The sequence below is a fragment of the Salmo salar genome, chromosome 12 (genome assembly GCF_965601325.2).
Source record: "Salmo salar chromosome 12, fSalSal1, whole genome shotgun sequence".
NCBI classification, from domain to species: Eukaryota; Metazoa; Chordata; class Actinopteri; order Salmoniformes; family Salmonidae; genus Salmo; species Salmo salar.
The window spans coordinates 94,034,090-94,047,376 of NC_138302.1; the positions used below are offsets into that span (position 1 = coordinate 94,034,090).

At 49.3% G+C, this 13,287-nt stretch overlaps 1 protein-coding gene across 4 annotated transcripts in view; it reads left to right on the forward strand.

Moving 5' to 3' along the window:
* Window positions 1–13,287, forward strand: part of LOC145859562 (interleukin-17 receptor D) — a 51,246-nt gene that overhangs the window by 25,279 nt on the left and 12,680 nt on the right. For all 4 annotated transcript variants that reach the window (XM_082959463.1, XM_082959465.1, XM_082959464.1 and 1 more), the window contains exons 2-4: window positions 4,532–4,598; window positions 6,758–6,883; window positions 13,136–13,254. In XM_082959463.1, coding sequence (XP_082815589.1) covers window positions 4,532–4,598; window positions 6,758–6,883; window positions 13,136–13,254 — 312 coding nt within the window. The remainder of the gene's footprint in view (window positions 1–4,531; window positions 4,599–6,757; window positions 6,884–13,135; window positions 13,255–13,287) is intronic.

A 13,287-nucleotide genomic window follows, 5' to 3' on the forward strand; every position in this document is an offset into this window, starting at 1 on the left:
CCCATCCCTCAACAGGAGCATCTACTGTCCTAGACTCAACATTTACATTACATTTAAGTCATTTAGCAGACGCTCTTATCCAGAGCGACTTACAAATTGGTGCATTCACCTTATAACATCCAGTGGAACAACCACTTACAATAGTGCATCTAAATCTTTTAGGGGGGGGGGGGGGGGGTTAGAAGGATAACTTTATCCTATCCCAGGTATTCCTTGAAGAGGTGGGGTTTCAGGTGTCTCCGGAAGGTGGTGATTGACTCCGCTGTCCTGGCGTCGTGAGGGAGCTTGTTCCACCATTGGGGTGCCAGAGCAGCGAACAGTTTTGACTGGGCTGAGCGGGAACTGTGCTTCCTCAGAGGTAGGGAGGCGAGCAGGCCAGAGGTGGATGAACGCAGTGCCCTTGTTTGGGTGTAGGGCCTGATCAGAGCCTGAAGGTACGGAGGTGCCGTTCCCCTCACAGCTCCGTAGGCAAGCACCATGGTCTTGTAGCGGATGCGAGCTTCAACTGGAAGCCAGTGGAGAGAGCGGAGGAGCGGGGTGACGTGAGAGAACTTGGGAAGGTTGAACACCAGACGGGCTGCGGCGTTCTGGATGAGTTGTAGGGGTTTAATGGCACAGGCAGGGAGCCCAGCCAACAGCGAGTTGCAGTAATCCAGGCGGGAGATGACAAGTGCCTGGATTAGGACCTGCTCCGCTTCCTGTGTGAGGCAGGGTCGTACTCTGCGAATGTTGTAGAGCATGAACCTACAGGATCGGGTCACCGCCTTGATGTTAGTGGAGAACGACAGGGTGTTGTCCAGGGTCACTCCAAGGTTCTTAGCACTCTGGGAGGAGGACACAAGGGAGTTGTCAACCGTGATGGCGAGATCATGGAACGGGCAGTCCTTCCCCGGGAGGAAGAGCAGCTCCGTCTTGCCGAGGTTCAGCTTGAGGTGGTGATCCGTCATCCACACTGATATGTCTGCCAGACATGCAGAGATGCGATTCGCCACCTGGTTGTCAGAAGGGGGAAAGGAGAAGATTAATTGTGTGTCGTCTGCATAGCAATGATAGGAGAGACCATGTGAGGATATGACAGAGCCAAGAGACTTGGTGTATAGCGAGAATAGGAGAGGGCCTAGAACAGAGCCCTGGGGGACACCAGTGGTGAGAGCACGTGGTGCGGAGACAGATTCTCGCCACGCCACCTGGTAGGAGCGACCTGTCAGGTAGGACGCAATCCAAGCGTGGGCCGCGCCGGAGATGCCCAGCTCGGAGAGGGTGGAGAGGAGGATCTGATGGTTCACAGTATCAAAGGCAGCAGATAGGTCTAGAAGGATGAGAGCAGAGGAGAGAGAGTTAGCTTTAGCAGTGCGGAGAGCCTCCGTGACACAGAGAAGAGCAGTCTCAGTTGAATGCCCAGTCTTGAAACCTGACTGATTAGGATCAAGAAGGTCATTCTGAGAGAGATAGCAAGAGAGCTGGCCAAGGACGGCACGTTCAAGAGTTTTGGAGAGAAAAGAAAGAAGGGATACTCGTCTGTAGTTGTTGACATCGGAGGGATCGAGTGTAGGTTTTTTCAGAAGGGGTGCAACTCTCGCTCTCTTGAAGACAGAAGGGACGTAGCCAGCGGTCAAGGATGAGTTGATGAGCGAGGTGAGGTAGGGGAGAAGGTCTCCGGAAATGGTCTGGAGAAGAGAGGAGGGGATAGGGTCAAGTGGGCAGGTTGTTGGGCGGCCGGCCGTCACAAGATGCGAGATTTCATCTGGAGAGAGAGGGGAGAAAGAGTTCAAAGCACAGGGTAGGGCAGTGTGAGCAGGACCAGTGGTGTTGTTTGACTTAGCAAACGAGGATCGGATGTCGTTAACCTTCTTTTCAAAATGGTTGACGAAGTAATCCGCAGAGAGGGAGGAGGGGGGGGAGGGGGAGGAGGATTCAGGAGGGAGGAGAAGGTAGCAAAGAGCTTCCTAGGGTTAGAGGCAGATGCTTGGAATTTAGAGTGGTAGAAGGTGGCTTTAGCAGCAGAGACAGAAGAGGAAAATGTAGAGAGGAGGGAGTGAAAGGATGCCAGGTCCGCAGGGAGGAGAGTTTTCCTCCATTTCCGCTCGGCTGCCCGGAGCCCTGTTCTGTGAGCTCGCAGTGAGTCGTCGAGCCACGGAGCAGGAGGGGAGGACCGAGCCGGCCTGGAGGATAGGGGACAGAGAAAATCAAAGGATGCAGAGAGGGAGGAGAGGAGGGTTGAGGAGGCAGAATCAGGAGATAGGTTGGAGAAGGTTTGAGCAGAGGGAAGAGATGATAGGATGGAAGAGGAGAGAGTAGCGGGAGAGAGAGAGAGCGAAGGTTGGGACGGCGCAATACCATCCGAGTAGGGGCAGAGTGAGAAGTGTTGGATGAGAGCGAGAGGGAAAAGGATACAAGGTAGTGGTCAGAGACTTGGAGGGGAGTTGCAATGAGATTAGTGGAAGAACAGCATCTAGTAAAGATGAGGTCAAGCATATTGCCTGCCTTGTGAGTAGGGGGGGAAGGTGAGAGAGTGAGGTCAAAAGAGGAGAGGAGTGGAAAGAAGGAGGCATAGAGGAATGAGTCAAAGGTAGACGTGAGGAGGTTAAAGTCACCCAGAACTGTGAGAGGTGAGCCATCCTCAGGAAAGGAACTTATCAAGGCGTCAAGCTCATTGATGAACTCTCCAAGGGAACCTGGAGGGCGATAAATGATAAGGATGTTAAGCTTGAAAGGGCTGGTAACTGTGACAGCATGGAATTCAAATGAGGAGATAGACAGATGGGTCAGGGGAGAAAGAGAGAATGTCCACTTGGGAGAGATGAGGATTCCAGTGCCACCACCCCACTGGCTCGATGCTCTAGGGGTATGCGAGAACACGTGGGCAGACGAGGAGAGAGCAGTAGGAGTAGCAGTGTTATCTGTGGTAATCCATGTTTCCGTCAGCGCCAGGAAGTCTAGGGACTGGAGGGTAGCATAGGCTGAGATGAACTCAGCCTTGTTGGCCGCAGACCGGCAGTTCCAGAGGCTGCCGGAGACCTGGAACTCCACGTGGGTCGTGCGCGCTGGGACCACCAGGTTAGAGTGGCAGCGACCACGCGGTGTGGAGCGTTTGTGTGGCCTGTGCAGAGGGGAGAGAACAGGGATAGACAGACACATAGTTGACAAGCTACAGAAGAGGCTACGCTAATGCAAAGGAGATTGGAATGACAAGTGGACTACACGTCTCGAATGTTCGGAAAGTTAAGCTTACGTTGCAAAAATCTTATTGACTAAAATGACGAAAATGATACAGTACTGCTGGCTGGTGGAGTAGGCTAGCTAGCAGTGGCTGCGTTGTTGACTTTGAACGTGTAGCTGGCTAGGTAACCTCGATAGTTTCACTACTACACCTTGTCATGATACAAAAGCAACTTTGTAGCTAGCTAACATAACACTAATCAAGACGTTCCTTTGTAATGTATTTAGTTTCTACAATGCTGCTCGTCGGTAATAGTTGGCTGGGTTTGGAAAAATGGCGTCGCGGGGGATGGAAATAGCTGGCTAGCTAACCTCGATAATTACTAAACTACACAATTATCAAGCTATGACAAAGACAACTATGTAGCTAGCTAGCTAACACTGCACTAGTCAAATCGTTCCGTTGTAAAGTATTAGTATCTACAGCGTTGCTAGTCGGTAACGGTTGGCTAGCTAGCAGTGGGTTAATGATGACTAGGTGTGTTGACTAAGTCTGGCGTCGCGTCGCGGCTGGCTAGCTAGCCTCGATAATTACTCTAACTACACAATTATCTTAGATGCAAAGACAGCAAAGATAACTATGTAGCTGGCTAACTAACACTAACACTACACTAATCAAGTCGTTCCGTTGTAATGTAATAGTTTCTACAGTGCTGCTAGTCGGTAGAAGTTAGCTGGTTGGCTAGCTAGCAGTGTTGACTAGCTAGCTAGCAGTGATGACTACGTTAGGAGGACGAAGATAGCTAACCTCGATAATTACTCTAATTACTCTAAACTACACGATTATCTTTGATACAAAGACGGCTATGTAGCTAGCTAAGAAAAATTGCTCAGATCAAACAAATCAAACCGTTGTAATGTAATGAAGTGTAATATTACCTGTGGAGCGAAGCGTAGTGCGACTGCTCGCTCCAAACCGGAAACATCAACTTAGTGTAGTAGTGTCCCACAGTTGTGTAGTAGTGTCCCACAACTTAGTGTAGTAGTGTCCCACAGTTGGGCTCATTTTAATTATTTATTTTAATTTTGCTGTCAAACAGTATTCCAACTAGTGGGTTATTTTAGACATCCAATCATTCATATAAGCATGTAATTCTATAGGTTATTGTTCATTCAAGCTTGCTTTTCAGTAAGACAGCAGATTGTCTGTCTGAGTGTTGGCAACGTGAATGTGTTGTATTGATATGTATCACTGTCTGCCAGTTGTTCTTGTGGTCTCACCATCCATCCATCCATCCATCCATCCATCCATCCATCCATCCATCCATCCATCCATCCATCCCCCTCTCTCTCTTTCTCTCTCTCTCTGCAGGGGCTCCAGGTTCAGACAAGTTCTGATGAGAATGGTCGGAAGCTCGGGGTCACATTCCGAACAGACAGTGAGTCTTTCTCACAGCGAAACCTTGTTTAAATGTTATCTCCACATTTATACAATTATAGAAGTGTTACTGTTTACTATTTAACATGGCCTTGCATGAAAACTGCCTGCCCTTTCCATTCCATCCTAAAGTTGCCACTTCTCTGAGTCCCATCCCTGACCAAACTTCTCCCAGCCATCCCCCCACCAAGTTAATTTCTCCAGAAGTCAAAGTTTTCTCTCTTGTAGCAAATCCGGATTTTCCCAGCAGTCGGCTGCTATTGTCCTTGACTGTCAGAGGGGAACAGCTTTTCTGAAAAGCGTCTCTGTGGTTTAGCATCACAATCGACTGCAGCTCAGAGCCAGGGGGCGTGTGTGATACAGCCCGCTGCTCCTCTTCCTCTACCTGAGAGAGAGAAGAGAGGACATAGGGATTATTAACAAAAGAGATGGGAGCGGAGAGGAGAGGAGCGGAGGGGAGCGGAGAGGAGGGGAGCGGAGAGGAGGGGAGCGGAGGGGAGCGGAGTGGAGGAGGGGAGCGGAGTGGAGGAGGGGAGGGGAGCGGAGTGGAGGAGGGGAGCGGAGAGGAGGGGAGGGGAGGGGAGGGGAGCAGAGAGGAGTGGAGGGGAGCAGAGGAGTGGAGGAGAGAGGAGGGGAGAGGAGGGGAGGGGAATGGAGAGGAGGGGAGGGGAATGGAGAGGAGGGGAGGGGAGCAGAGAGGAGGAGAGAGGAGTGGAGGGGAGCAGAGAGGAGGGGAGCGGAGAGGAGGGGAGTGGAGGGGAGCAGAGAGGAGGGGAATGGAGAGGAGGGGAGCAGAGAGGGAGAGGAGAGGAGAGGAGGGGAGTGGAGGGGAGCAGAGAGGAGGGGAATGGAGAGGAGGGGAGCAGAGAGGGGGAGGGGAGAGAGGAGAGGAGAGGAGAGGAGGGGAGGGGAGCAGAGAGGAGAGGAGAGGAGTGGAGGGGAGGGGAGCAGAGAGGAGGGGATGGGAGCAGAGGGGACAGCTCCTTGCATGGCTGCACATTCTCTTCCCCAGGCTTGGCTCAGAGAGAATCTCACCCACCCACCTGTCCATCAGTCCCACCCAGCCGTTCCCGTCCATCAGTCCCGTCCATCAGCCTTCACCCAGGGAGCCCTGTTCTGTTCTGAACTCTCCATCTTAACCATACTCTCTGTTCTGAACTCTCCATCTTAACCATACTCTCTGTTCTGAACTCTCCATCTTAACCATACTCTCTGTTCTGAACTCTCCATCTTAACCATACTCTCTGTTCTGAACTCTCCATCTTAACCATACTCTCTGTTCTGAACTCTCCATCTTAACCATACTCTCTGTTCTGAACTCTCCATCTTAACCATACTCTCTGTTCTGAACTCTCCATCTTAACCATACTCTCTGTTCTGAACTCTCCATCTTAACCATACTCTCTGTTCTGAACTCTCCATCTTAACCATACTCTCTGTTCTGAACTCTCCATCTTAACCATACTCTCTGTTCTGAACTCTCCATCTTAACCATACTCTCTGTTCTGATCTCTCCATCTTAACCATACTCTCTGTTCTGAACTCTCCATCTTAACCATACTCTCTGTTCTGAACTCTCCATCTTAACCATACTCTCTGTTCTGAACTCTCCATCTTAACCATACTCTCTGTTCTGAACTCTCCATCTTAACCATACTCTCTGTTCTGAACTCTCCATCTTAACCATACTCTCTGTTCTGAACTCTCCATCTTAACCATACTCTCTGTTCTGAACTCTCCATCTTAACCATACTCTCTGTTCTGAACTCTCCATCTTAACCATACTCTCTGTTCTGAACTCTCCATCTTAACCATACTCTCTGTTCTGAACTCTCCATCTTAACCATACTCTCTGTTCTGAACTCTCCATCTTAACCATACTCTCTGTTCTGAACTCTCCATCTTAACCATACTCTCTGTTCTGAGCTCTCTGATCCTCGTTTTTCTCTTCTCTCTCTGTTGTGTTGTGATCTGTGGTGTGAGGTGGGTTATCTGTGTGGTAGATGAAGTCGGAAGGGTTTCTGCTTCTGCTAATAAAGGTTGTTGTGAAATTGAAAATAGTTTTTATCTATGTCCATCAACCTTCTCTCCTCTCTGTCTTTTAACATAGTCTAATTGTGATACGTCCTCTTTCTTCCCTCCTCTGTTCTTCTCTGCCAGATTGCTCTGTGAACTGGAGCCCATTGGGGAAGCATGCCATCTATGAGGTGAACAATGTGACGTTCAGCCACCTCTCCTGTGACAGCGAGGCTGCTGTGGTGGTCCACTGGATGAGCAGCCCTCTGGGTACGTAACAAAGCCGTCTACACCTGCACTGTCTATGGAATTAGAACGTTCACCATGATGAAATAAAGTAGATGCCCAGGACCTCTGGGTATGAGGTATGTACAGCTATGCTCACTGGCGTACCACACACCGCAGCATCCCCCGTAAGGCATGAAATTAGCTATAAACCTGTACATTTTTCTCTTTGTTCTATGGGAAAATGTGTGGAATTGTATGAAGTTAGCTGTTTTCTAGAGTAGTTATGGACTGGAGATGAAAAAAGTCCCTCTGTGATTAGATATGAGCAGTCATTCATATGGAGGGAAAAAGTTCCCCGTGCAAAAGTTAGTGGTAGACCTACTGTTAAATTGTTTTGGATAGATCACGTTACATTTGGGAGATACCATAACATTTTAAAACCTTGGTATGTGCACGTGTGTGTTTGCTTTCTACGCCTGGTGACACACAGGAGTGGTTTATGTTTATCTTCAGTATTTCAGGGCAGGCTGGGTTGAAGGGAGTAGAGTTTGTAGAGGGAAGAGGTTTGGGAACAGGAGAGGAGAAGAGAGAAAAGGCTAATCTTCAAAGCCCTGTGTTGTCGTGTTGGGCTTGTCCTGATCACAGACCCAGGTTACCTCCCCCAGCCCTGTGTTGTTGGTCCTGATCACAGACCCAGGTTACCTCCCCCAGCCCTGTGTTGTTGGTCCTGATCACAGACCCAGGTTATCTCCCCCAGCCCTGTGTTGTTGGTCCTGATCACAGACCCAGGTTACCTCCCCCAGCCCTGTGTTGTTGGTCCTGATCACAGACCCAGGTTACCTCCCCCAGCCCTGTGTTGTTGGTCCTGATCACAGACCCAGGTTACCTCCCCCAGCCCTGTGTTGTTGGTCCTGATCACAGACCCAGGTTATCTCCCCCAGCCCTGTGTTGTTGGTCCTGATCACAGACCCAGGTTACCTCCCCCAGCCCTGTGTTGTTGGTCCTGATCACAGACCCAGGTTACCTCCCCCAGCCCTGTGTTGTTGGTCCTGATCACAGACCCAGGTTACCTCCCCCAGCCCTGTGTTGTTGGTCCTGATCACAGACCCAGGTTACCTCCCCCAGCCCTGTGTTGTTGGTCCTGATCACAGACCCAGGTTACCTCCCCCAGCCCTGTGTTGTTGGTCCTGATCACAGACCCAGGTTACCTCCCCCAGCCCTGTGTTGTTGGTCCTGATCACAGACCCAGGTTACCTCCCCCAGCCCTGTGTTGTTGGTCCTGATCACAGACCCAGGTTACCTCCCCCAGCCCTGTGTTGATGGTCCTGATCACAGACCCAGTTCACCTCCCCCAGCCCTGTGTTGATGGTCCTGATCAAAGACCCAGGTTACTTCCCCAGCCCTGTGTTGATGGTCCTGATCAAAGACCCAGGTTACTTCCCCAGCAGGCCCCTGACAGGGAAGAGATCCATACCCTACACAACAAAGCTGTGATTTGTCTGTGAAGGAATGTGTGTGTGTTCGCGTGTGTGTTTGTCTTGACTGTCTCTGTTTGCACGCAATCTGTGCCTGTGTGACAGAGAGAGAGCAAGACTAAGAGAAAGGGAGGTCTCCTCTGCTTCCGTCTGCTGAGGCGCTATTGAACTTGGTAACGTGAAGCCTTGGCTGATCCTCAGGACAATGCAGCTTGTTGTTCTCCGGGGGTTAATCCCTGGGACACTGCTCAGGTAGAGGGTTACACATAGACGGAGGAAAATAAAAGGATAAGAGAGAAAGAAAGGGGGGGAAGAGAGAGGAGGGAGCGAGCTGAAGCTTCCGGCCCCAGGACAAAAACATGCCTGGAGACAGACAACCCAACCAGTCCGACAGCTTTTTCTTCCCAGTTTTCTTTCTCTCTCTCTCTGTTGACGGTGAGGCTGATGGTATCTGTGTGGAGGTAGAGGAAAGGAGGAGGTGTGTAGTTACAGCCATCAGAAAGAGGAGGCTCTTTCAGCTCCTCAGCTTGAACACACACACACACGGAGCCTCCGCTCCCCATCGAGGTAACAGGAGCCACAGGGAATGTGTGTTTTCTGCCTCTGCTGTTGCCTCGGACTGATAAAGCAGAAACATAATTAACAGGGAGGTGCGCTGGCACACTTTGAAGGGCACGGGAATGCTCCCTTGGCACGCAGACACCCTCCCTCCTGTCCTCTGCAAACCTGGGTTCAAATGCTATTTCAAATCTATTTATAAAGCGTAGCTGTGCTTGCTTAAGCTTGCCTGTTTCTATAAATCAATGGAGAAGTGCAAAAAGTGCAAATCCTGCCCACCTGGCACTCCAGACAGGCTAAGACACACCTGCTCACTCACTCAGACACTGACACATCACCCTTTCCTTTCTTCCTTTCCCTTCTCTTTGATTTATGTTTCTGTGTCTTCCTGTTGTTAGTCTGGCGTTGTTCTGTTTTTTCATCTGTTTTTTTGTTTGTTTAGTTTCTACAATTGTAAAGCTACTTTGGGTCCTTGCAAAGTGCTATATAAGTCACATATAGTATTATTATTATTATAACAAATGCTCAAAGTATTTGAAAGATTGCAAATAGTATTTGAACCCATGTCAAGTACTCTGCCAGGGCACATACTCTTTCTCCTGCTGGTTCATATTATGGTCTCTCATAAAAAGGAAGAAAAAAGGTCTCGAAATGTGTTTGATGCCTGCCCTGACCTCGTGTGTGTGTGTGGTGTGTGTGTGTGTGTGTGTGTGTGTGTGTGTGTGTGTGCGCGCTTGTATTACCATTCTCGTGGGTTCCGGAAATCACCAAAAGTCCCCACAAGGATAGTAAAACAAGGAGAATACTACCAAGACAGGATATTTCCCATATCCCCACGAGGACAAAAGCTATTTTAGGTTTATGCTTAGGGGTTAGGTTTATGCTTAGGGGTTAGGTTTATGCTTAGTGGTTAGGGTTAAGGGTTAGTAGTTAGGGTTAAGGGTTAGTAGTTAGGGTTAAGGGTTAGTAGTTAGGGTTAAGGGTTAGTAGTTAGGGAAAATAGGATTTTGAATGGAAATAAATGTTAAGACCCCATAAGGATAGTAAAATGTGTGTATCTTTACATGGTTCTTCACTTTATTTGTGCCTTTATCATGTTTTGGCCCAAATCCCTCACTCATCAGTCCTTATTCAGTGTTTTCCATCCTTTCTGACTGACCTGTACTACAGACAAGGAGGAGGAAGGTAGAATCCATCCTGTCTGACCTGTACTACAGACAAGGAGGAGGAAGGTAGAATCCATCCTGTCTGACCTGTACTACAGACAAGGAGGAGGAATGTAGAATCCATCCTGTCTGACCTGTACTACAGACAAGGAGGAGGAATGCAGAATCCATCCTGTCTGACCTGTACTACAGACAAGGAGGAGGAATGTAGAATCCATCCTGTCTGACCTGTACTACAGACAAGGAGGAGGAATGTAGAATCCATCCTGTCTGTCTGACCTGTACAACAGACAACTGGTGAAGAAGTTAGAATCCATTCTGTCTGACTGTGCACAGTCCCTTCACTATGAGTTCCATCCTGTCTGACCGTGCCCAGCCCCTACACTATGAGTTCCATCCTGTCTGACTGTGCCCAGCCCCTACACTATGAGTTCCATCCTGTCTGACTGTGCCCAGCCCTTACACTATGAGTTCCATCCTGTCTGACCGTGCCCAGCCCCTTCACTATGAGTTCCATCCTGTCTGACTGTGCCCAGCCCCTACACTATGAGTTCCATCCTGTCTGACTGTGCCCAGCCCCTACACTATGAGTTCCATCCTGTCTGACTGTGCCCAGCCCTTACACTATGAGTTCCATCCTGTCTGACTGTGCCCAGCCCCTACACTATGAGTTCCATCCCTTCTGACCGTGCCCAGCCGTTCCATCCTGTTTGACCGTGCCCAGCCCCTACACTATGAGCTCCATCCTGTCTGACTGTGCCCAGCCCTTACACTGAGTTCCATCCTGTCTGACTGTGCCCAGCCCCTACACTATGAGTTCCATCCTGTCTGACTGTGCCCAGCCCCTACACTATGAGTTCCATCCTGTCTGACCGTGCCCAGCCGTTCCATCCTGTCTGACTGTGCCCAGCCCCTACACTATGAGTTCCATCCTGTCTGACTGTGCCCAGCCCCTACACTATGAGTTCCATCCTGTCTGACCGTGCCCAGCCCTTCCATCCTGTCTGACTGTGCCCAGCCCCTACACTATGAGTTCCATCCTGTCTGACTGTGCCCAGCCCCTACACTATGAGTTCCATCCTGTCTGACCGTGCCCAGCCGTTCCATCCTGTCTGACTGTGCCCAGCCCCTACACTATGAGTTCCATCCTGTCTGACAGTGCCCAGCCCTTACACTATGAGTTCCATCCTATCTGACTGTGCCCAGCCCCTACACAATGAGTTCCATCCTATCTGACTGTGCCCAGCCCCTACACTATGAGTTCCATCCTGTCTGACCGTGCCCAGCCGTTCCATCCTGTCTGACTGTGCCCAGCCCCTACACTATGAGTTCCATCCTGTCTGACCGTGCCCAGCCGTTCCATCCTGTCTGACTGTGCCCAGCCCCTACACTATGAGTTCCATCCTGTCTGACCGTGCCCAGCCGTTCCATCCTGTCTGACTGTGCCCAGCCCCTACACTATGAGTTCCATCCTGTCTGACCGTGCCCAGCCGTTCCATCCTGTTTGACTGTGCCCAGCCCCTACAGCATGAGTTCCATCCTGTCTGACTGTGCCCAGCCCCTACAGCATGAGTTCCATCCTGTCTGACCGTGCCCAGCCGTTCCATCCTGTCTGACAGTGCCCAGCCCCTACAGCATGAGTTCCAGGTCTTACCCTTTGGCTCCCTGTTTAGATTCCCCCACTGTTTAGACTAACAGGTGCAAGCACTCATTCACCACTATGGCCATTTCCCTTTTGAATACAGGGAAGAGAAGAAAGAAGGCTAGGAATGATGATGTTGAGGAGCACGATGGTAATATGTTGTTGTTGATGATGATGATGGTGGTGTTGATGCTGATGATGTTTTTTGTTTTTGTCAGCACATTGTTGATATGTCGTTGACAAGATACAGAGCAAGTGACTTATTAGACAACTATGGCTTGCTTAGTGCTGCCTGTAAAGTGGACCACTGGTAGGCTTACTGTCTATAGTAGTATTGATGGCTGTCAGCCCTAGGACTTGATGGACTAGCTCATTGTATTCCACTAGGACTTGATGGACTAGCTCATTGTATTCCACTAGGACTTGATGGACTAGCTCATTGTATTCCACTAGGAGTTGATGGACTAGCTTATTGTATTCCACTAGGACTTGATGGACTAGCTCATTGTATTCCACTAGGACTTGATGGACTAGCTCATTGTATTCCACTAGGACTTGATGGACTAGCTCATTGTATTCCACTAGGACTTGATGGACTAGCTTATTGTATTCCACTAGGACTTGATGGACTAGCTTATTGTATTCCACTAGGACTTGATGGACTAGCTCATTGTATTCCACTAGGACTTGATGGACTAGCTCATTGTATTCCACTAGGACTTGATGGACTAGCTCATTGTATTCCACTAGGACTTGATGGACTAGCTCATTGTATTCCACTAGGACTTGATGGACTAGCTCATTGTATTCCACTAGGAGTTGATGGACTAGCTTATTGTATTCCACTAGGACTTGATGGACTAGCTCATTGTATTCCACTAGGACTTGATGGACTAGCTCATTGTATTCCACTAGGACTTGATGGACTAGCTCATTGTATTCCACTAGGACTTGATGGACTAGCTCATTGTATTCCACTAGGACTTGATGGACTAGCTCATTGTATTCCACTAGGACTTGATGGACTAGCTTATTGTATTCCATTAGGACTTGTTGGATTAGCTCATTGTATTCCACTAGGACTTGATGGACTAGCTCATTGTGTTCCACTAGGACTTGATGGACTAGCTCATTGTGTTCCACTAGGACTTGATGGACTAGCTCATTGTATTCAACTAGGACTTGATGGACTAGCTTATTGTATTCCACTAGGACTTGATGGACTAGCTCATTGTATTCCACTAGGACTTGATGGACTAGCTCATTGTATTCCACTAGGACTTGATGGACTAGCTTATTGTATTCCACTAGGACTGTGTGTCATTGTGATCCATGTGTATTTTATATGTTGTTTTTATGCTCCTTTCCTGCGAAACCAATTGCTCTCTGGGTCAAATACAAGTTGAACTTGTTGTTGCGTCCAGGTATTGAAGGTGTATATTATTGTGTCTAGGTATAGAGCATGTGAAGGGCTTCAGAGTCTACCTGGAGGATAAGGACCCAGAGGGGAAGCAGTGTCAGCACATGATCCTCAAAGACCCACGACAGCTCAACTTTTCCTACAGCAATGTGGTAAGTCACAGCACAGACTCAGCCAACTGGGTT